This window comes from Pseudorca crassidens, chromosome 20 (genome assembly GCF_039906515.1).
Source record: "Pseudorca crassidens isolate mPseCra1 chromosome 20, mPseCra1.hap1, whole genome shotgun sequence".
In the NCBI taxonomy this organism is placed as follows: Eukaryota; Metazoa; Chordata; class Mammalia; order Artiodactyla; family Delphinidae; genus Pseudorca; species Pseudorca crassidens.
In genome coordinates this window covers 43,091,818-43,114,919 of record NC_090315.1, presented here as the reverse complement: position 1 = coordinate 43,114,919, position 23,102 = coordinate 43,091,818, and the positions used below count along the sequence as shown (strand labels likewise).

The window sequence follows — 23,102 nt, the reverse complement described above, 5'->3', positions numbered from 1 at the left end:
GGCGCACGGGCCCAGCCGCTCCGCGGCATGTGGGATCTTCCCGGACCGGGGCACGAACCTGTGTCCCCTTCATCGGCAGGTGGACTCTCAACCACTGCGCCACCAGGGAAGCCCGGCAGGTGGATTCTTAACCACTGAGTCATGAGGGAAGCCCCCTCTGGACACTTTTAATTTGCATTTCTCTAGTTATGAGTGACTCAAACTTGGGTTTTTTGCATGTGTAAGAGCCATTTGCATTTCCTTTTCTGAGAACTGACTTTTCACGTCCTTCACATATTTTTTCTATTGTTGATTTTTAAAAATTAATAGCTAAGAATACATATATTCAGGAAATTAATCTTGAAATGTGAGTTATGAATTTTTTTTCTGGTTTGTCATTTGTCTTTTGCTTTGCTTTTTTGCCATACAGATTTTCCTTTTAGAACCTGCTGTTTTTCTCCTTGAAAATATAAATGTAGTGAATGACAGTAGCAGGGTCTATGATGCTCACCATTCTTAGATGTAGTGGGATGTGCCTTTCTTGGTCATGGTGTTTTGATCTTTTGATAAACCTCTGGATTCATTTTATTAGTATTTTATTTGGGATTTTGGCCTTGATTTTCATAAATAGAATTGACCTCTTGTTTTTATTTCATTTTATTTTTTGTGTTATTCTTTATTGTTTCCTAATGAATGCATTTAAAGCTATAAATTTTTCTCTGGGGATCACTTCATACACATCCCCAAAATATTGCTCTAGTTTGTATCCATTTCTAATTAGCTGGTTGTTTCAGTTTCAAGCTCCTCTTTAATCCAAGAATTATTTTATTTTATTAAAAATATTTATTTATTTGGTTGCATCTGGTCTTAGTTGCGGCAGGCGGGCTCCTTAGTTGCAGCATGCGAACTCTTAGTTGTGGTGTGCAGACTCTTAGTTGTGGCATGCAAAGTCTTAGTTGCGGCATGCATGCGGGATCTAGTTCCCTGACCAGGGATCAAACCTGGGCCCCCTGCATTGGGAGCGCAGAGTCTTATCCACTGCGCCACCAGGGAAGTCCCCCAAGAATAATTTTAAAAAGGTATTTTTACATTTTTAATTAGATAAATTTTGGACTGTACATTGTGGTTAGTTTCTAATTTATGTATTTTATTCAGAGAATAGTTCTATATGTTCTGCTTTCTGGAATTTGTTAAGATTTGTGTCCTAATAAACAGAGAGTCAATTTTTGTAAATGTTCCATGTGTGTTTAAAAAGACTGAATGTTTTCTTTTATTTGTTGGGTACAAAATTAATCTATGTATCCATTATATATCTTATTAAGTATGTAATTTTAACCCTCTGTATACTTATCCTTTTTTACTTGATATATTTGACTTATTAAAACAGGTATATTAAAGCTACTCACTAAGGTTTTATTTATTTATTTTTGGCTGTGTTGGGTCTTCATTGCTGCGCACAGGCTTTCTGTAGTTGTGGCGAGGGGGCGTTACTCTTTGTTGTGGTGCGCGGGCTTCTCATTGCAGTGGCTTCTCTTGTTGCGGAGCACGGGCTCTAGGTGTGCGGGCTTCAGTAGTTGTGGCGCCTGGGCTTAGTTCCTTCATGGCATGTATCTTCTCATGGGATCTTCTCAGACCAGGGCTTAAACCCATGTCCCCTGCATTGGCAGGCAGATTCTTAACCACTGCACCACCAAGGAAGCCCTCACTAAGGTTTTAGGTTTATTACTCTGTCCTTGCATTTCTAATAGTTTTTGAGCTTTTTTTTTTTAAGATATGATGTTAGATGAACAAATGTTAACATAATTTTGTTCAGTGGAGTATAGCAATTAAGAGCATAAGCACTGGTTCTACCACTTTCTTTACTTCTCTGTTCTCAGTTTCTCCATCTGCAAGATGAGGAGAATAATATTACCTAAGTCATATGACTACTATAGGGATGAAATGTGTTAATGTATCTTAGAACAGTGCCTAGCATATAGTCATTTTTATTAGATATTATCTTAATAAAACATCTTTCTTTTTCCTAGTGAATGCCTTTAACTTTGAATTCTGTTTCATTTAATATTAAGTTCACCACCCCTACTTTCTTTTTGGTAGCATTTATCTGGCATTCTTGTTTTTTTTAAAAAATATTTATTTATTTGGCTGCACCAGGTCTTAGCTGTGGCACGTGGGATCTTTAGTTGTGGCATGCAAACTCTTAGTTGTGGCATGTGGGATCTAGCTCCCTGACCAGGAATCGAACCTGGGCCCCCTGCATTGAGAGCATGGAGTCTTAGCCACTGGACCACCAGGGAAGTTCCTGGCATTCTTGTTTATACATTTCTCATATAAGTATTTGATGCAATAAATCTCTAAGTACTACTTTAGTTTCATCTCACAAATTTTAATATGTTGTGTTTTCATTTTTGCTTACTTCAAAATATTTTCTAATTTCTCTTGAGGCTTTATCTTTGACCCACAGATTATTTGGCAGTGTGTTGTTTAATTTCTAAACATTTGGAGGTTTTCTACTTATCTTTATGTTATTAATTTCCAGTTTAATTCTGTTATGGTCAGAGAACATACTTTGTATAATTTCAGTTCTTTTAAATGTATTGAGATTTGTTTTGTGATTCAGGATATAGTCCATCTTGGTGAATTCTCTATGTATGCTTGAAAAGAAAGTGTATTTGTTGAGTGAAATGTTCTGTAAATGTCAATTAGATCCAATTGATTGGTGGTGGTTTAGTTCTTCTATATCCTTGATGATTTTCTCCGTACCTGTTCTATCAGTTATTGAGAGAAGAGTTGACATCTTCAACAATAACTGTGGATTTGTCCATTTTTCTTTTCAGTTCAATCAGTTTTTCCTTTATACATTTTGAGGCTCTGTTGTTAGGAACATTTAGTATTGTTATATCTCCTTCATAAAGCAAATTGACCCTTTCATCCCTGGTGATTTTCTTTGCTTTATACTTTGTCTGATATTAATATTGCCATTCCAGTTTTCTTTTGATTGGTGTTTTCATGGAATATCTTTTCCCATCATTTTATTTTTAATCTAACTATAGCACTATATTTAAAGTGGGTTTCCTGCAGATGGCATATAGTTGGGTCTTTTTAAAAATTTTTTTTATCCATCTGGCAATTTATCTATTTTGACTGGTGTATTTAGACCATTTATATTTAATATAATTATTTGTATATTTGGACTTAGATCTACCATTTTTCTGTCCGTTTGTTCCTTCTTTTTGTTCTCATTTCTCACCTTCTGCCTCATTTTGGATTATTTGAATATTTTTTAGTATTCCATTATAACTTACCTACCTTAAAAACTGAGGTTTTTTACTCTATCTCTTTGTCCAGTTTTTTTAGTGCTTTCTATAGGTATTGCAAATACATGTTTAACTTTTCAGTCTACATAGAATTAACTTGTTACCACTTCAAATACAGTATAGAAACCTGACCACCATATTTGTTCTTTTGTCCTCCCCTCTTTATGCTATAGTTGTCATACATATTACATCTACATATTACATCTACATACATTGGAAATCCCATCAGATAATGTTATGATTTTTGCTTTCAAAAATCATTTTAAAGAACTGAAGGAGAAGGATATTCTGTTTACGCAGATATTTACTATTTCTGTTGCTCATCCTTAATCTTTGAAATTCCATATTTTCCTCTGGTATCATTTCCCTTCTGTCTGAAGAACTTCCTTTGGCAGTTCTTTCAGAGTAGATATGCTGGGAATGCTTTCTCTTAGTTTTACTCTTTTCAAGAATGTCTTTATTTTGCCTTCCTTGATGAAAGGTAATTTCACTGGATATAGAATTCTGGATTGACAGTTAATTTCTTTCAGCACTTGAAAAATGTGCCACTTCCTTCTGTGTTCCACGGTCTGTGATAAGAAATCCTCAATTATTCAAATTGCTGTTTCTCTATAAGTAATGCATCATTTTCCTCTGGCTGCTTTCAAGAGTTTTTTCTTCATTTTTAGTTTTTAAAAATTTGATTATGATGTATCTGGGCATGGATTTTTTGAATTTATTCTATTTGGAATTTACTGAACTTGAAACTATAAATTTATGTCTTTTGCCAGTTTGGGGAAGTTGTCAGCCATCATTTTTTCAATTTTTTTTCCCACACTCTTTCTCCTCTAAGTATCTATTTATACAAATGTTAGACCTTTTGGAATTATCTCTAAAGTCCCCAAGACTCTGTTCATTTTGTTTTGATCTTTTGTTGAGATTGGATAATTTCTATTGATCTTTCAAGTTCACTAACTCTTTTCTTCTGTCATCTCCATTCTGCCATTAAGCCCATCCAATGAGGTTTTTTTTTTTGCGGTACGCGGTCCTCTCACTGTTGTGGCCTCTCCCGCTGCGGAGCACAGGCTCCGGACGCGCAGGCTCAGTGGCCATGGCTCACGGGCCCAGCCGCTCCGCGGCATGTGGGATCTTCCTGGACCAGGGCACGAACCCGTGTCCCCTGCATCGGCAGGCGGACTCTCAACCACTGCGCCACCAGGGAAGCCCCATCCAATGAGTTTTGTATTTTGGTTATTGTTAGCAGTTTTTAAATTCCCACTTGATTCTTTTTTAAAAGATTATCTTCTATTTCTCCTCTGAGACTTTCTATCTTTCCATTTATTTCATGTATTCTTAGAGCATGGTTATAATGTTCTCTTTCAAATCTGTTTAATCATCCTAACATTTGTGATATTCTTGGGATTACTTTCTGTTGCCTGTCTTTTCCTTCATGAGACATTGTCTGGTCCTTCATACATCAAGTATGTGAATGTAACAAATGCCACTGAATTGTTCACTTTAGAATGGTTCATTTTATATTATGTAAATTTTACCTCAATAAAATGTTTAATTATCCCTTTTTAAAAAGTAACAAAGTACTGATACACACTATATGTTCATAGAAGTTGAAAACATGCTAAGTGAAAGAAGCCAGACACAAAAGTCCACATATTGTATGACTCCATTTACATGAAGTACCCAAAGTAGTCAAATCCATAGACACAGAAAGGAAGTTACCGGTTGCCAGGGGCTGGGGAGAGGAAGGAATGGGGAGTGATTTCTTAGTGGATACAGGGCTTCTTTTTGAAGTAATGAAAATGTTCTGGAACTGGATGGGTGGTGATGGTTGCAGAACATTGTGAATGTACTAGATGTCACTAATGGTATATTTTATGTGTATTTTACCATAAATTTCAAGTTGATACGTCTGATATTTTACCATAAATTTCAAGTTGAACTGAGGTGCAGTTCTTTTTTCATTTTCTTCTTTTGCTTTTTTATAGCCAAATAGAGGGTTTGACAAAGGGAGTTCCCCTTACAATTAAAAAAACAAACAAAAAAACCAAAACAATCTACCTTTTTGGTTGTATTATGATTTTTATTTATTTTTTTTAGCAAGTATTTGTCAGTGGTAATCTTGGAGTCATTACTGGTTGCAGGGGCAGGGGCGGGGAAGTCTTTTATTTGCTTTTCCACTTAATTGCTAGTTCCCTCCAAACTTTGAAGCTACTGCTTCACTGTTTTCTAATATCCAGGGTGGCCTTTGATGTTTGGTGTTGTTCTCTTGTCAGTAACATCTTTTTGCTGTTTCTCTCTCTCTGAAAACTTTTAGGATTTTCTCTTTATCTTTAGAGTTCCCGTATTTCACCAAGAAATGTGGACGTGAGGATCCTTTTCCAGTAAACTTGCTCACCACTAGGTGGCCCCTTTACATCAGAACACTTTAGTTTTTCTATAGCTGAATGTTTTCCAGTTGTTTCTTAGGTTATTTCCTTCCCTCCCTTTTTTTCTGTTCTCGCATTATGGGATCCCTTTGAGATGGTTGTTGAACCTCTTGGATTTATCCTCCCTGTCTCTCTTAAGTTCTTCTAAAATAATCTCCTTGCCTTCTTTGCTTTACTTTCTGGGAGCTTTCCTGGACTTTATCTTCCAGAACACTGATTTTCCGCTGTATTCAAACTTTCTGTTAAATTTTTAAATCTTTGTCATGTTCCCCCCACCACTCCCCCCAAAAAACTATTGTTAGCTTATTGCCCTTTTTTACAGTCTTTCTTGTTTTAAGGACACAGCATCCATCTTTATTCTGAACGTACTAGTTAGGATTTTTCAGAATCTGCATTTCTACTAGATCCATAGGTGATATGCCCACTCGCAGGCTGTTCCTGGCAGATACTCACCTGGTGTAGTTTTGCTCTGAAGGGGCATCTTCCTGCAGTCTCTGGTGACCATGTCCCTGACCGGGAGTCCCCTTCTCAGCAGGACAAGTGGCTATCAGCACATCACGACTTCTCTGATTGGGTGTGGAGAAACTTCCTGCTTCAGAGAGCCACCCCCAGGGATTGAGAGGAGTGGCTACACAAAGGAGTTTAGCAAGGTCCACCCTTTTCCACTGGATTCTGAGCACAGTCATATTTAGCTTATGCTTTTTGATAAAATTTACCTATGATGAAACACACAGATCTCAAGGATACAGCTGGATGTTTTGACAAATGTATACACCTTTGTAACCAGTTCCCCCAACTAAGATATAAAACTTTCTCATACTCCCATAAGCTCCTTCTTGCCCATTCTCCACCTCCTGAGGCAACTACTGTTTCCATTTCTTTCACAATATTTTTCCTTGTTCATTTTTTTTCTTGAAGTATAGTTGACTTACAATATTATATTCATTTCAGGTGTATGATATAGTGACAATATTTTTATAGATTATATTCCATTTAAAATTATTATAAAATATTGGCTATATTCCCTGTGCTATAAAATATATGCTTGTAGCTTATTTATTTTATAAACTTAAATCCCCTACCTCTATCTTGCCCCTTGCCACTTCCCACACCCCACTGGTAACCACTAGTTTGTTTTCTATATTGTGAGTCTGTCATTCATTTGTTTTATTTTTTAGATTCCACAGATAAGTGATAACATACAGTGTTTGTCTTTCTCTGTCTGACTTATTTTACTAAGCACAATATCCTCCAGGTCTAACATGTTGTTGCAAATGGCAAAATTTCATTCTTTTTTATGGCCGAGTAATATTCCATTGTATGTATATGTGTGTGTGTGTGTGTGTGTGTGTATGTATGTATGTGCGTGTGTGTACATAAATGTCTATTTTAGGTCTTTTGCCCAGTTTTTTTTTTTTTTTTGCCCAGTTTTTAATCAGGTTTTTTTTTGATATGAGTTGTATGAGCTGTTTATATATTTCAGATATTAACCCCTTATTGGTCATATCATTTGCAAATATTTTCTCCCATTCAGTAGGTTGTCCTTTCATTTTGTTGATGGTTTTCTGTGCTGTGCAAAAGCTTTTAAGTTTAATTCTTATTTGTTTTTGCTTTCGTTTCCTTTGCCTTAGGAGACAGATCCCCCCCAAAAAAATGTTGCTATGATTTATGTCATAGTGTTCTGCGTATGTTTTCTTCTAGTTTTATGGTTTCCAGTCTTACATTTAGGTCTTTAATCTATTTTGAGTTTATTTTTGTATGTGGTGTGAGAAAATGTTCTAATTTCAATTCTGAATGATAATCTTGCTGGATAGAGTATCCTAGATTGTAGGTTTTTCCCTTTCAGCTCTTTCAATATATTATGCCACTTCCCTTCTGGCCTGCAAAGTTTCTACAGAAAAATCAGCTGATAGCCTTATGGGGGGTTCCCTTGTGTGTGATTCTTTGTTTTTCTCTTGCTGCCTTTAGAATTTTCTCTTTAACTTTTGACATTTTAATTGTGATATATCTTGGTGTGGGTCTCTTTGGGATCATCTTGTTTGGAACTCTCTGTGATTCCTGTACTGGATATCTTTTTCTTCAGGTTTGGGAAGTTTTCAGCCATAATTTCATCAAAATTTTTTTTTTACTCTTTTCCCTCTCTCTTTTCCTCCTGTGAATGTTAGTATGCTTGATCTTGTCCCAGAGTTCCCTTAAATTATTCTAATCTTTAAAAAATTTTCTTTTTGCTGTTCTGATTTCCATTTTTCTACCTTCCAGATCACTTATGTGTTCTTCTGTATCACCTAGTCTGCTGTTAATTCCTTCTAGTGTGTTTTTCATTTCAGTTATTTTATTCTTCAGCTCTGACTGGTTCTTTTTTTTATATATATACTTATTTATTTATTTGTTTTTTTGGCTGTGTTGGGTCTTAGTTGCGGCATGAGGGATCTTCACTGAGGCATGAGGGATCTTTTGTTGTGGCGCGCCGTCTCTTTGTTGCAGCGCTCAGGCTTCTCTCTAGTTGTGGTGCACGGGTTTTCTCTCTCCAGTTGTGGTGCGTGGGCTCCAGGGCACGTGGGCTCTGTAGTCTGCAGCACGCTGGCTCTCTCATTGAGGTGTGCGAGCTCAGTAGTTGTGGCGCACGGGCTTAGTTGCCCCGTGGCATGTGGGATCTTAGTTACCCAACCAGGGATCAAACCCGTGTCCCCTGCATTGGAAGGCGGATTCTTTCCCACTGGACCACCAGGGACTGGTTCTTTTTTATATTTTCTGGGTCCTTGTTAAAATTCTCACTGTGTTCATCTGTTCTTTTCCCCGATTCAGTTAGCATTCTTGTTACAAATGCTTTGAACTCTTTAACTGGTAAATTATCCCTGTATCATTCGTTGTTTTTTTCAGTTTAAAAACTTTTTTGGAGTATAGTTGATTTACAGTGTTGTGTTAGTTTCAGGTGTACAGCAAAGTGAATCAGTTATACATATACGTATATACACTTTTTTCTTTTTAGATTCTTTTCCCATATAGGCCATTACGGAGTATTGAGTAGAGTTTCCTGTGCTACACAGCAGGCTTTTTTTTTTCTTATTCTTTCATTTGAAACAAATTCCTCTGTCTCTCATTTTGCTTAACTTTCTCTCTATGAAATTAGGTGAAACAGTTACCTATTCTGGTCTTGAAGGGGTGTCCTTGTGTGGGAGCGTCCCTATGCAGACTACATGTGCCCAGTGGCTTTGGTGGGAAAGCGGGATTTGAAATGAGCATGGGTCACGTCTTTCCCCAGGGTGTGCTGGCAGCTGTCACACACAGCTGGAGATGGGGCTGGGAGGTCGGAGGTGGGGCTGGAGATGAAGGAGCTAGAGCCAGAGCCTGGTGTGAGCCACTGCTTCTCCTCTGCTCAGTGGCTGACACCGCCCTATACAGGGTCGGGGAGGGTCCCAAGGTACTAGAGCAGAAGCCCTGAAGTTCAGGTTCCCTCTAAGTGCACACTCTCCTCCATCCCAGTATTGACATCTTCACCCCAGAGGGGAGGAATGCTGAAGCAAGAGAGGCTGGAGCAGGCGCTCGTCGTGGACTGGGGCACACGCAGGGGCAGTTGTGGGAAACTGGCTAGAGCTCTGGGCAATTTCAATCTGCTTCCTCTGTCTTGCTCTCGGGAGTAAGGAAGCAGATGTATGCTCTTCACGAGCCGAGTCTAGGTTTCTTACACCCTTCCTGTTAGCCTCAGTAGTTTTCAAACCAGCTAAGGAGACTCCTGGTGTCAGAGCCCGGGGGTGGGGTGTTCCCATATGTGGTTTGAACTGCTCACTCCCCAGGGAGGATCTCTGAGCCTGTGTAATCCCCCTCCTCTTCTGTGTCCCCTCCCAGGGGTATAGGTCCCAACCTGTTCGCTTCTCTTCCCTTCTACCCAACTCTGTATGGATCTATCTTTACAGCTTTGGTTGTGTAAGTCTTTGTGCCAGTGTCCAACTTGTTTTCAGTGAGAATTGCTCCACCTGTAGATGTAGGTTTGATGTATTCCTAGGGGGAGGTGAGCTCAGCGTCCTCCTCCTCTGCCATCTTCATCTCCTTCCAGGCACTTGTGCTTTAGTTATGTTTTCAAGTACTAAGAAATCAGGTTCTTTTTATGTTGACCTTGAAAATCTTATTTTTTGCTTGGTCTGGATTTCCTGACATTTTGACACCAGGAGAGCAAGACGACCTCCAGAGGTTTCTAACTCTTTTGGGCCAATGCCTCTTGCTTTCTATTTCCTGTCTGTGCAGAGACCCTGGAGAGTGATATGTCTGTTTTCCCCTGTTCTTGAAATGTATAGAAATGTAACATGAAAATGTCAATGTGAACAAAATGCAGCCTTTTCTTTTCCAGTCTCTCGTTTTCCTTTGGCCCCTTTGCCTGGTCGGTGTTGACAGCTGGTATCACCCACGCTTCTGTTCCCCCAAACCCTCCGTGCCCTGCGAACACCTCCAGAGGCCCCGCTCCAGCCTCGCCCTCTGCGCCAAAACCTTCGGCTACTCTTGTTGAATGAACAAGATAACGTTTACGTCAACTTTAAGCTTTTAAAATTCATTTAAGGAGAAACTTCCTTTCCAAGCAAAGGTAGAGTCGTTGAAATGGAAAAGAAGACCATTCTAGAGAAAAGACAAGTTAGACAGTGGAAACATGTTTTGCGGTAAGATACACAGGCACTTCCGACCCCAGGCGCCTTGGCCTCACTTCTTACTGCCACCTTTGCCGCCCTTGGCAGGTGGCGGTACCGCTGCCCTCCCCTTGCCTGCTTCCTCTGGTTTTTCTCCTTCCTTTGGCTTTTTGCCCTTTTTATCCTTTCGTGGAAGAATCCGCACACGCGCTTTGACCTTCTTGCCCTTGAAGTGTGTCATTTGAAGACAAACATCTATTAAAGCAACAAGTGCAGCCACACCGATAAGGATCTGGGAAACAAAAGAATCCTCGTTACTTGTGCTTTTCCTTCCAAAGCTGTCACAGTTCCTTCCCGGCTCGTGATTGTCCGTAGGTGCTGTTTAACCCCTTCCCTTGACCCCTCAACCTGCCAGACCCCAGAGAGACTTTGGGTTTGCCCCTCCCCTGGCCTCAGCTCCCCGATTCTGATCCCCATCCCTGTAGCCGGTCACCTCACCACATTTTCTTTCTCTCTTTGGACCCCGCCTGGGTGGGGCCCTTCGCTCTGGGGCCGGCAGGCAAGCTTCTGGGGGGAAGCTCTTAGCTGGGTGGGCTCCCTGGACATCATCTTCCTTTCAATGGCTTCTCCCCCGGAAACGTTGACCCAAGTTACCTTTAAACTTTGCTTGGATCCTAAGATTTTGTGAAAAGAGACCCTTTTCCTTAGGGGGAAATAACCATTCTCCAAATGAGGTGATTTCGGAACAAGTAAACAGCCCAACCTGAAAGACTCACCACACCATAAATGTAGTGCATTGGCATGGTTTGCCGAGTTTTCACGGCAGAGAGGGCGGCCCCCACGAGGAAAGCACTGGAGGACAGGTCGTTGAGAAGGTCCTGAAAGCATGGGAGAGATGAGTCGGCCTTAGAGCCGAGGCCCCATCAACACCAGACCTGGCCTAGCTTCCTCCAAAGGGAATGGTTTTCAAACTTCTGCCTGATTTAAAAAATATATATAGGAAGATGAATATTTACTGGGCTAGGTGGACATACCTGTGGCCTACCAGCTGGACTCTTTGAGTTGAGACACAAAATCCAGGATGCTTAACTGCCTGTACGGGCTGCCTCGGCTACCATCCCGTCTGTGAAATCACACATTTGTGGCTACGTTTTCCCCCCCTTCCAGTGCCCACTTAAATAAATGCATGGCTCTCCAACTAATCGATGTCCCGCTTGGGTACCACCTCACAGCATCTTTCTACTCTGAAGGCCAGCTCCTCTTTCTGAATCCAGGGTGGGCTGTGTTGCTGGCAGGAGGTTCTGTTGGACTCTGGTCCTTCACTGGGAGCCTGGCAGCTGCCTCTTCCCCCCCTACTCATCCCTTCCCCCACCTTACTTCTTAGACACCGACCCCACCTCCCCCCCACCCCGCCTTTGCAAGGCCACGTCACTTCCTCCATCATCCACTCTCCTTCCCGTCCCTTGCGGCCACAGTCCTGCCCTAGCTCCATATTTGTTTCCCTTACCCTATACTGACAAGGTCCAGATGTTCCCAGACTGGGCAAAAGGGCTGCCTCCCATGCTGCCTTCCTCTCAAGTACCACCCACTGTCACTCCCTGGCACAGCCAAACTTAACTCAAAGTTGGCCAAACCATGGCCACAGCAAGCCGGCTTCCTCCCCCATCACTCCTGGGGTGATGCTGGCCCAGAGCTTGCGCATCCTCTTAATCCCATGGGCAGCAGCTGACCCTGCAGTGCTGGGTGACGCCCATCTTTCCCCTTGATTTCTCTGATGCCATTTTCTGGGGTTGTACTTCCCTGGCCACTTTGTCTCAGGCCTTTTCTTTTCCTCCTCGTTCTGGATTTTAACACACTTCAAACATACAGAAAATAATAGAACATCCCATCCCCAATCCCACCTCCACCAGCCGTGACCCGCTGAGATTAAACAGATGTTAATGTCTTGCAATATTTGCCTCAGGGCTCTCAAAACAAAAACAAACCATAAACAAAAAAACTTTGTGGAATGAGCTACAGTCTTACCATTCCATCCCTTTCCCTGCCTTCTGCATGTGTTCCAAGTCTATGGGTAGTCTTCCCAAGTGCACAGTAGTATTTTCCTCCATATTATATATTCATAAACAATATATACTATTTTGTGTTTCAAAAATTTAAATAAAAAGATATATCTTATAGCATGTGCTTTTTAAACTTAAAAACCTTTTTTTGAGATTTACCCATTTTGAGAAATATATGAGATTGAGATTAATGCGATTGAATTCATTGATTTTAGCTGATGTATGAATAAACCAAACTGGAGACGTTAGGGTGTTTCTCCCTTTTAGGAAATTATTATTGCCAACTGTGCCTGCAGTGAACACTCTTGTCTGTGCCTCCCATGCACATCTTTTCCTTGTTGAGGTATTGCCAAGTTTCTCTCTAAAGGGCTTGTGCCAGTGTCCACTCATGCCCGCAAATGTATAGGGGCTCCTGTTTCCCATGTCCTTGCCAAAGCCCAGGATTACCATGCTCACTTATTTCTGCCCATCTGGTGAGTTGAAATGGTACCTCATTGTTGTTTTAATTTTCTGATCGCTGGTTACTAATGAAGCATTTTTAAAAACATGTTTTAGGCAGTTGGGTTTCCTGTCTATTCATATCCCTTACCCCATTTTTCTATTGGCTTGTTTTAAAAATTTTGTTTATGATGTCTTCTGTTGTAAAGTTTTAATTTTAATGGTATGCATAGTTTCTCTTTCTTTCTCTTTCTCATGGTCCCAAGAACATTTATTAAATACTCCATTCAGCTGTGTTATGCCACCTCTGTCATATGCCAAGTTGCCATATGTATGTAGGTCTATTTCTGGGTTCTCTTTTTTATTCCTATATTAGTCTGCTCAGGCTGCCATAACAAAATGCCACAGACTGCGTGGCTTAAACAACAGACATTTATTTTCCCACAGTTCTGGAAGCCAGGAGTCCATGATCAAGGCACCAGCAAATTCAGTTTCTGGTGAGGACTCTCTTCCTGGTTTGCCTGGCTGCCTTCTCACCATTTTCTCATATGGCCTTTCCATGGAGAGGAGGTAGGGGGAGGGATAGGGGAGAGGTAGGGGGAGGGATAGGGGAGAGGAAGGGGGAGGGAGGTCTCTGTTGTCTTTTTTTATAGGGACATTAATCCTATCAGACCCTTAGGATCTCATTTAATCTTAATTACCACTCTGGAGGCCCCATATGCAAGTATAGCCACACTGGGGATTAGGATTTCAGCATATGAATTTTGGGGGTACACAAACATTCAGTCCATTAGTTTTTGTCAACCCCTGAGCTAGTACCAAAGCTTTATAGTAATTCCAATATGTCGTTGGGTGAGTCCATCCTTATAATTCTTTTCATTCTTCCATAAGAATTTTATTTATTTATTTTTAAAATACATTTATTTATTTATTTTTAGCTGTGTTGGGTCTTCGTTTCTGTGCGAGGGCTTTCTCTAGTTGTGGCAAGCGGGGGCCACTCTTCATCGCAGTGCGCGGGCCTCTCACTATGGCGGCCTCTCTTGTTGCGGAGCACAGGCTCCAGACGCGCAGGCTCAGTAGTTGTGGCTCACGGGTCCAGTTGCTCCACGGCATGTGGGATCTTCCCAGACCAGGGCTCGAACCCGTGTCCCCTGCATTGGCAGGCAGATTCTCAGCCACTGCGCCACCAGGGAAGCCCCATAAGAATTTTAGAATCACCTTGCAAAGTTCCACAAACAACCTCTGTTATAAAATTTCATTTAATGTGGAGATTGCTTTGGAATGAAATTGACATCTTTATGATAGTAGCTCTTCACATCTGTGAATGTGGTATATTTCTTCTCTTACTTAGATTTTTCTTCTATGTCCATTAACAAAATGTCATAATCTCTATGTAAAGTTTTACAATCTTTGAACGGGTGTATTCTCAGACACCTGTAGTTTCTGTTGCTGTTTTAAATGGTTTCTTTGAAAAGCCATATTTTCTCATTATTTGTTGCTGGTATTCAGGAACACTATTTTTGTTTTTTGTAACCTTGTGGAACTCAATCAGTTCTAGTAATTTGACTGTAGATTCTTAGATTCTCTGTGTAGAGAATCATATTATCAGTGAGTAATGCTAGTTTTTTTCTCCTTCCCAATCCATATACCCTTTGTTTTTCTTGTCACATTGTACTAAGATCTTTAGCACAATGTCAAATAGAAGTGGGGATAATAGGCATCTCTAAGGAAACGCTTCTAACATTTTACCATGAAATGCAATGTTCATTTTAGGTTTGGGTGGTTTTCTGTTATTAAGTTAAGGAGGTTCCCTTTTTTCCTAGTTTGCCAAGAGTCTTCCAAAAATTAGTATTGAATATTACTAAATAGTTTTCCTACAGCTTATGAGATGATTAAATGGTTTTCTCCTTTAAATAAAAGATGGTGAATTATGTTAACAGAATTTTGAGACAAAACCACCTTTACATTCCTTGCAGATGCCCTGCTTGATCCTGATGCATTGCTTGCTTATATATTGCTTGATTTAGTTTGCTAGTATTTTATTGAGAATTTTTATGGCTGTATTCAAATAATATAGGCCTATAGTTTACTTTCCTTATTATGTCTGGTTTTAAGATCAAAGCTTTACCAGATGGTACAACATATTATAACCCCCCCTTTTTTTTAAGAGAAAAAGGGACAGACAAGTAGAACTGAATATGAATCTAGAAATGAACTGCATATGGGATTTTATTCTTTTATTTTTTTTTTTGCCACACGACGTGGCATGGGGGATTTTAGTTCTCCAACCAGGGATCAAACCAGTGCCCCCTGCAGTGGAAGCGTGGATTCTTAACCACTGGACTGCCAAGGAAGTCCCACGTATGGGATATTAGCATTTAACAAAAATGCCATTTCAAATCAGTGGGGGGAAGTTGTACTAGTCAGTAAATGAATAAACTGAGTGATAGGGTGGAACACCTGGAGAGCCATCGGGATACAAAGCTGGAGCCATGGTTCACACCATATACCAAAAGGACTCCAAATAAAAGATTTAAATGTAAAAAATGAAACAAGTGCCAGATGAAAACATGGATGAATTATTTTATACCCTGTTTTTCTATTTCTTTTTCAGTCAATTTTTGTACATCATATGTTTTTCTGGGATATTATCATATTATAATTTATTGGCATAAAAGTTCATATTTTCCCTGTGATCTTTAAAACCTCTTCTTTATACTAATATTTTTCTTTGTTCTCTTTTTTTCTTATGGTTTATCTACTTTATTAGTCTTTTCAAAGAACTAGATTTTGGTTTTATTAGTCATCACTATGAATCTTTGTTTCCTATTTTATTAATTTTAACTCTTTGACATTGCTTTCTTAATTCCTTTTTTTGTTTTGTTTTGGTACCTCTTTTTAAAAAAATTTTATTTATTTTTTTATACAGCAGGTTCTTATTAGTTATCCATGTTAGACTTATTAGTGTATACATGTCAATCCCAATCTCCCAATTCATCCCACCACCATCACCACCCCAAGGCCCCTCCTCGCCCCACTTTCCCCCCTTGGTGTCCATACATTTGTTCTCTACATCTGTGTCTCAATTTCTGCCCTGAAAACTGGTTCATCTGTACCATTTTTCTAGGTTCCACGTGTATGCGTTAATATACAATATTTGTTTTACTCTTTCTGACTTACTTCACTCTGTATGACAGTCTCTAGGTCCATCCACGTCTCTACAAATGACCCAGTTTTGTTCCTTTTTAAGGCCGAGTAATATTCCATTGTATCTATGTGCCACATCTTCTTTATCCATTCGTCTGTCGATGGGCATTTAGGTTGCTTCCATGTCCTGGCTGTTGTAAATAGTGCTGCAATGAACTTTGGGGTGCATGTGTCTTTTTGAATTATTGTTTTCTCAGGGTATATGCCCAGTAGTGGGATTGCTGGGTCATATGGTAATTCTATTTTTAGTTTTTTAAGGAACCTCCATACTGTTCTCCATAGTGGCTGTATCAATTTACATTCCCACCAACAGTGCGAGAGGGTTCCCTTTTCTCTACACCCTCTCCAGCATTTGTTGTTTGTAGATTTTCTGAGGATGCCCATTCTAACTGGTGTGAGGTGATACTTCATTGTAGTTTTGACTTGCATTTCTCTAATAATTAGTGATGCTGAGCAGCTTTTCATGTGATTCTTGGCCATCTGTATGTCTTCTTTGGAGAAATGTCTATTTAGGTCTTCTGTCCATTTTTGGATTGGGTTGTTTGTTTTTTTGATATTGAGTTGCATGAGCTGTTTATATATTTTGGAGATTAATCCTTTGTCAGTTGCTTCATTTGCAAATATTTTCTCCCATTCTGAGGGTTGTCTTTTCATCTTGTTTGTAGTTTCCTTTGCTTTGCAAAAGCTTTTAAGTTTCATTAGGTCCCATTTGTTTATTTTCGTTTTTATTTCCATTACTCTAGGAGGTGGATCAAAAAAGATCTTGCTGTGATTTATGTCAAGGAGTGTTCTTCCTATGTTTTCCTCTAAGAGTTTTATATTGTCCAGTCTTACATTTAGGTCTCTAATCCATTTTGAGTTTATTTTTGTGTATGGTGTTAGGGAGTGTTCTAATTTCATTCTTTTACATGTAGCTGTCCTGTTTTCCCAGCACCACTTATTGAAGAGACTGTCTTTTCTCCATTTTCAGGACTGGCATGTTGTCCTCTTTACAACTCTATCTCCACTCTGATAACCTCATCTTTACTTGACCATCTGCAAACAGCTTATTTCCAAATAAGGTCATATTCACAGATACTGGGAGTCAGGACATCAACATATTTGGGGGGTACATAATTCAACTCATAACAGATAGCAAGTTTAAAAGATAGACTTCTTGGTGGACAGTTTGTTTTCCTTTAAGAACTTTAAGCATATCATTCCACTCCCTCAGGCCTCCATGGTGTCTGATGAGAAATTGGCTGTTAATCTTATCAAGTGTCCCTTGTACAAGATAAGTTGCTTCTCTCTTACAACTTTCAAGACTTTCTCCTTGTCTTTGTCTTTGGACAGTTATTATAATGTGTCTCAGTGTGGATCACTTTGAGTTTATTCTACTTGGTGTTTTTTTGGATGTGTAGACTCCTATCTTTTACCAAATTTGGAAAGTTTTTTGGCCATTATTTCTTTGAATATTCTTTCTGTTCCTTTTTCTCTCTCTTCTTTTGGGGCTCTGCCTATGTTAGTATGCTTGATGGTGTCCCATGGGTCTCTTAGGCTCTGTTCATTTTTTTCCTTCATTCTTTTTTTCTTTCTGTTCCTCAGACTGAATAATCTCAATTGACCTGTCTTCAGGTTCACTGATTCATTCTTCTGCCTGCTCAAATCTGCTGTTAAACAACTCTAGTGAATTTTTCACTTCAGTTATATTACTTTTCAGCTCCAGAATTTCTATTTGGTTTCTTTTTAAACTTCTCTTTACTGACATTCTGTATTTGTTCATGAATTGTTCTCCTGGTTTCCTTTAGTTCTTTGAGCATTTTAGAGACAGTTGATTTAAAGTCTTTGTCCAGTAAGTCTAATATCTGGGCTTCCTCAAGGACAGTCTCTATTAACAATTTTTTCCTGTGAATGGGCAATACTTCTTTCTTTGTGTGCCTTATAATTCTTTGAAAACTGTACATTTTGAATATTATAATATAGTTACTCTGGAAATCATATTGCCTCTCCTCCCCAGAGTTTGTTGTTGTTGCTTGTTGTGAGTTAAAGTCATTTGTATGTTTAATGATTTTTCCTAAACTATGTTTTGAAAGACTATTCTTTCTCTTGTGTGGCCAGTGAAGTCTTTGTTTTTCACTAGCTTAATGGTCAGGTAGTGATTTGACAGAGATTTCCTTAAATATTTGGAAACAAGTCTTTGCAGATTGCCTTTGTGTTGGGGCACTCCTTCAACACCTCTCCAGGATGTTTAGAGCTCTTAGTTTTTACTTGCTGCTTGTGCAGGGCCTAAAGGTCAGCCAAAGGTGAAAGCTTAGGGTTTTTTTCTGGGCATGTGTCCAGCTCTGGCCATGTGCAGTCCTTCCAGATTCCCTGGTATAGGCGGGAGCTTTTCAAAGCTCTTATTCTCCCAAGCATCTGCTTCCCAAACTTCTGGTCTGTCTACTGCTTGGGAAACCTTGCCCCGGGTGGCTATGGTTAGTATATACGTCTTTAAATGCTTTAACAAATGCTATCTAGGAGACTGCTTCAGCCCTGAGAAAACTCTGAGGCAGGTGAAACAAAGGCAAGTCCCTGGCTAATCCCTCAGGGAGCCACCAGACAGGTCAAGCACACAACTCTAATTCTTTGGGAACAAGGTTTTTTTGTGTTTTTTTGCGGTACGTGGGCCTCTCACTGCTGTGGCCTCTCCCGTTGTGGAGCACAGGCTCCGGACGTGCAGGCTCAGCGGCCATGGTTCACGGGCCCAGCTGCTCCGTGGCATGCGGGATCTTCCCGGACCAGGGAATGAACCCGTGTCCCCTGCATCGGCAGGCGGACTCTCAACCACTGCGCCACCAGGGAAGCCCAGGAACAAGGTTTTTATTGTTCCGTCTGCCACCAGCAAGGAATGTGGCCAGGAATGTGGGCTGTCTTCATGGCCACTGACCAGCTGGGGATTAAGGGATGGCAGGCAGGTTAAGTAAAATGCTACAACATTCTCTTACCAAAATTCAACAGCCTCTTTCTTCATTGAGCATTCTCCTGTTTTATTTTGTTTTGAATTAGATTCCAGAGTTCTGAAAAAGTCGATTCTGACAGTTTTTGAGAACCTAATCATTGCTTTAGTGGAAGGACAGAGATTTGGAGTTCCCTACTCTGCCATTTTTAGTGATGTCACTCTTATTAAATCTGGCAGGTTCTCAGTCACTATCACTTTGAATATTTCTTCTCTATTATCTTGAGTGTCTTCTTCTGGAACTCCTATTAGGCTTATGATGAACTTTCTCATTCCATATTCTATGTTTCAACTTCTCTCTTTCATATTTTCTCTCTTTATCTGTCAGTACTATAATCTGGGTAATTTCCCCACATCCTTCAGCTCATTACTTCCCCAGCTTTTGTCTGATATGCTTTTTAACCCATTTATTGACATTTTTATTTCAATAACTATATGTTCAATTCTAGACATTATATCTTGTACTTAAAAAAAAAATCTGTTCCATCCTAATAATGTCTTATTCTTTTCTTAGGGCTTTTATTTATGTCTTTATAATTTAAGTGTATTTTAAATTATTTTCAGACAGTTCTTTTATTATCTCATATTCTCAGGGTTCTAATCCTCCCATTTCTTGTTTTTGCTGGTTCTTGATTCTTAGTCCTGGGGATTTAAAAATCAGGTGTTTTGTAGTTTTGAACTGTGAGTTGATTTTTGTACACCCCCCCCCCCCATATCTGTCCTGTGAGAATCTCTTTATGCTTTGATTATGATTTTGCATTTGTTTTTCAGGAGTCCCATGGATTTCTTCAGAATACCATCAAATTGGGATCGATTTTTATGCCAGTTCCCAGGCACTACATTTTCTAAGCTGCATGAAGGTTTCTAGGCTGAAGGTAGGAAAAACTTATACCAAATCTGTACAAAGTGTAGGCTCAAGGTTCGTATTTCTCAAGGTGGTCTTTTTTGCTTTTCCCCACTCAAAACTCGGGCAGAGATGAACATGCTTTCTTGTTCCTCTGTGTGGGTGAAAGGTATCGTCTCTGTCTTTTCCCTTAGGGTGCAGTCTTTGCAGGGTGCTGGCCTTATGCAGGATTCTCAGTTCTAAATTCCCACTTTGCTTGGGACCAAGGCCTCAAGTCCTAACTTGAAAGTATATGAGAATCCATATTCTAGGTTCCTGGGATAATATCTCGTGGGTCATTTCCACCCACACTGAAGCAGCTGATTTGTCACTGCTCCTGTTTTCCATTTCTAGCACCTCTGTGTTTCCTCTTCTTTTTTTCGCCAGCTCAGCCATTCAGTTAAAGCAATAGTGTTTACATTTCCCCTGGTAGTTTTAGGTAAGTACAGCAGGAGGATTTTCAGGGTTCAGTGATTTTTCATCTTGCTGGAACTAAAAGTATCTTCTCAAGCACCTTGGCTGGGAATGTGTCCTCTGCCTGTCCCTTTACTTTGTCCTCTGCGTATCCATCTCCCAAGAGTCTTATATGGCCCTCTTTTCCTTTCTCCTGATACTGGGAGTCCTCATCTACCCCCCTGAGACCTATGGATCCCTGGACCCTAATAACTTTTAATAAGTAGGCAGGACACAGTGTAGTTAGGGACTCAAGACTCTACTGATAAAGCTGGGTTTGAATCCTTTTTCTGCCACTTACTGCCTGATTTACCTGGGGGCAAGTTACTTAGCCATTCTGAACCCATTTCATGTGTAAAGTGAGTGAAACAGTGAGCATAGGCTCTGGAGACATGCTGTGAATGTGCAATGAACAAGGGACCTTGGGTTAGTTGGGAGTTAGGTAGGTAAGCTTTGTGATTACAGAGGTAATGGGCAGGGATTCAAGTCCATGAGTCTTCAGGCACAGCAGCTGGGGCTTTACTTTTACTCCTGAGGAACAATCTCACACAAGATTATTACTGTCTTCATGTTACAGATGAGGAAACAGAGTCTGGGAGTGGGTGGTAACTTGCCCAGCTCAGTCCCATTCCAGTGGATGACTGCTTTGGGCTGAACATCCTTCTGGGCTTAACATCCCTTGCAGGGATAGTCACTGGAGATCTGAGGCTGCTTTAGATGTGACTTTTTTTTTTTTTAATTCTCATTTTATATTACTGATTTTTTTCTTTGAATTCTGGGGATGGGGTACCGTCAGAGTGGTCTTTCCAGTCAAGTGTGAGCTGGCACAGGGGATGGAAGGAACCGCTGGTTGCTACACCTCCCCTGCTCCCAAGGAGAGCAAAACCTCAGGAAGGCAAAGACTCCTTCCTTTGACCACCAGGTAGGAAAGAGGTCCTCCACCCCCAAGTTGGGCTTTCTGGAAGCCTTTTCTACCTAACTTCAGCTGCCCCTGCTCTGGCCCCACTGGAAGGTCTGAGCCCATGCCCGGAGCACAAATAAGGGAGATGAGGCATATCTCTCTGTTCAGTCGCTTTCCAGGTGCCAGGATATACGCGTGAACGCACAGCAGGCTCAGGCACTCCCCACCGCCCCTCACTTACAGAAATGGGCCACAGGATGAAGAACGTGTATCTCTGGATGGCGAAGGTGTAGATAATGATGAAGAAGATTAAGATGGACAACTCCATGGTGATGATGAGTGTCACGTGGGGGTGCACAGTGGTCCCCTTGAACATCATCAGTGAACCTATTAGGCAGCCCTGCCGGGAGACATGCCCTTTGAGCCACGGCAGAGGGCTCGGGCCAGAGGAGGCCTCGGGGAGCCCGCTCCTCCCTCTGCCCGTCTTTGGGCACTCCCTAACCCCCCCCCCCCAGCCCCACCCAGGGATACGGGCCCACTTACCAAGATAATGAGCTTGACCTCAGCGTACCCATTAAGCCAGAACTCTCTATTGCTGTTCTTGACTTCCAACTTGTAACGGCGACACCACCCCTTCCACCTTCCCACTTCATCGCCCGGAGGAGGGGCCGCCCCCGGCGCGGCTGCGGCTGCGGCTGCGGCTGCGGCTGCGGTGGCCCCGGGTTTGCCCTTTTTGCCTTTGTCAGCCATCTTGCCGTGGAGTTCTCAGCTTCTCACGGCCTGCCCAATTTTTGCTGTTCCCGGCCAGGCCTGGCCTTTGAGCGAGCCGAATGCCCACCGACCTGCTTGGAGGCCGCGCTCAGCCAACGGCCGGGAACGACGAGCGAAGGCCAGCGCTTAGCGCCCTCTCGACGCGCACCTAGTCTCTGCACGCGAGTCCCCTCCGCCCAGCCGCGCCCCCGCGCCCGGCAGCAAGCGCCTCGAGTGTCCGCGGCCGCCCAGACCCTGCGCGGGAGCCCCCGCCCCCACGCCGGCTCCGGTGGTGGTCCCGCCTCCACGCGGAGCGCTCCCCACGCGGAGCGCTCCCCACGCGAGGCCTCTGGGGGTGCCGGGGGCTGTAGCCGCTGCTCCCGCCTTCGGGTCGGGTTGGCTGAAACTGTGGCCGCCTGGGGCAGTCGCGCCCAGAGCCCCGAGGGCGCATTGGCACTCGTTTGAAAATGTAACGCGACTTTTACACAAGGCAGCACGAGCAAGCAGAAGTGTTCCGGGTTTAGCAGCCCTGATTTTACGATCACATGTGGGCTGAAATGGGTGACAGCGTGCGAACTCAGCGGCGGGAGGGAGAAGACGATGGTGCTTGCGAAGGTGCCCGCGACGGTGCCCGAGAGCGTGCTTCCGAGGGTGGCTCCGACAGGCCGCGTTGCTTCATGGTTGCCCTTGTAGGTGCCCTTGGGCTTCCCCTTGGGGGTACCCTTGTGGGTGAGATGGGTTCCTGGGTGGGGGAGGCACCGGTTTTGGTTTCGATTCCCAGAGCTTTTTTCATGGTATTCCTCATCGTCTTGGTGACCACAGTCGCATCGATGAGACACACGATTGCCGCTGTGAGACACAGGGACTGTCAGACACAAGACCATATGCGGGAAGGAAAGGCGGGGTTATTCTGCAGCTTCTTAGCAGCCTGTCCTCCCTATCCGGGCGGCGGGCGTGCAGCCTCCTGTCCCCCTCTGACCCTCCACTACCTTCCTGGTGTCTGCCCAGTCGGCTGCTGCAGCCCATTCTGGCATTCCCAGAGAAAGGGTTTTTGGAAATAGGCTTTTCTGCCAGTGACGGCCTTGCCTAAGGTCTGAGGCA

The 23,102-nt window shown here is 41.9% G+C and overlaps 1 protein-coding gene across 2 annotated transcripts; it reads right to left on the bottom strand.

The window, feature by feature from the left end:
• Positions 1–9,694: 9,694 nt before the first annotated feature.
• CMTM2 (CKLF like MARVEL transmembrane domain containing 2) lies at positions 9,695–22,192 on the bottom strand. 2 transcript variants are annotated; one of them, XM_067720013.1, is made up of 4 exons: positions 21,795–22,192; positions 21,493–21,651; positions 11,112–11,213; positions 9,695–10,627 (listed from the first exon to the last, which is right to left on the bottom strand). In XM_067720013.1, exons 1-4 carry the CDS (start codon positions 21,999–22,001, stop codon positions 10,409–10,411), a joined length of 687 nt encoding a protein of 228 aa, XP_067576114.1. In that variant the 5' UTR covers positions 22,002–22,192; the 3' UTR covers positions 9,695–10,408. The 2 variants fall into 2 exon arrangements, with proteins under 2 accessions (XP_067576114.1, XP_067576115.1); XM_067720014.1 differs by lacking the exon at positions 11,112–11,213.
• Positions 22,193–23,102: the final 910 nt, after the last annotated feature.

What these genes read in the sequence shown, in the direction of transcription:
- CMTM2 (XM_067720013.1), bottom strand. Translation starts at nt 22,001, where the DNA reads ATGGCTGACAAAGGCAAAAAGGGCAAACCCGGGGCCACCGCAGCCGCA. An exon ending in AGGTCAAGCTCATTATCTTG is followed by an intron (nt 21,652 to 21,794) that starts GTAAGTGGGCCC and finishes GTCTCCCGGCAG; the next exon opens with GGCTGCCTAATAGGTTCACT. An exon ending in TCATCCTGTGGCCCATTTCT is followed by an intron (nt 11,214 to 21,492) that starts GTAAGTGAGGGG and finishes CCATGCTTTCAG; the next exon opens with GACCTTCTCAACGACCTGTC.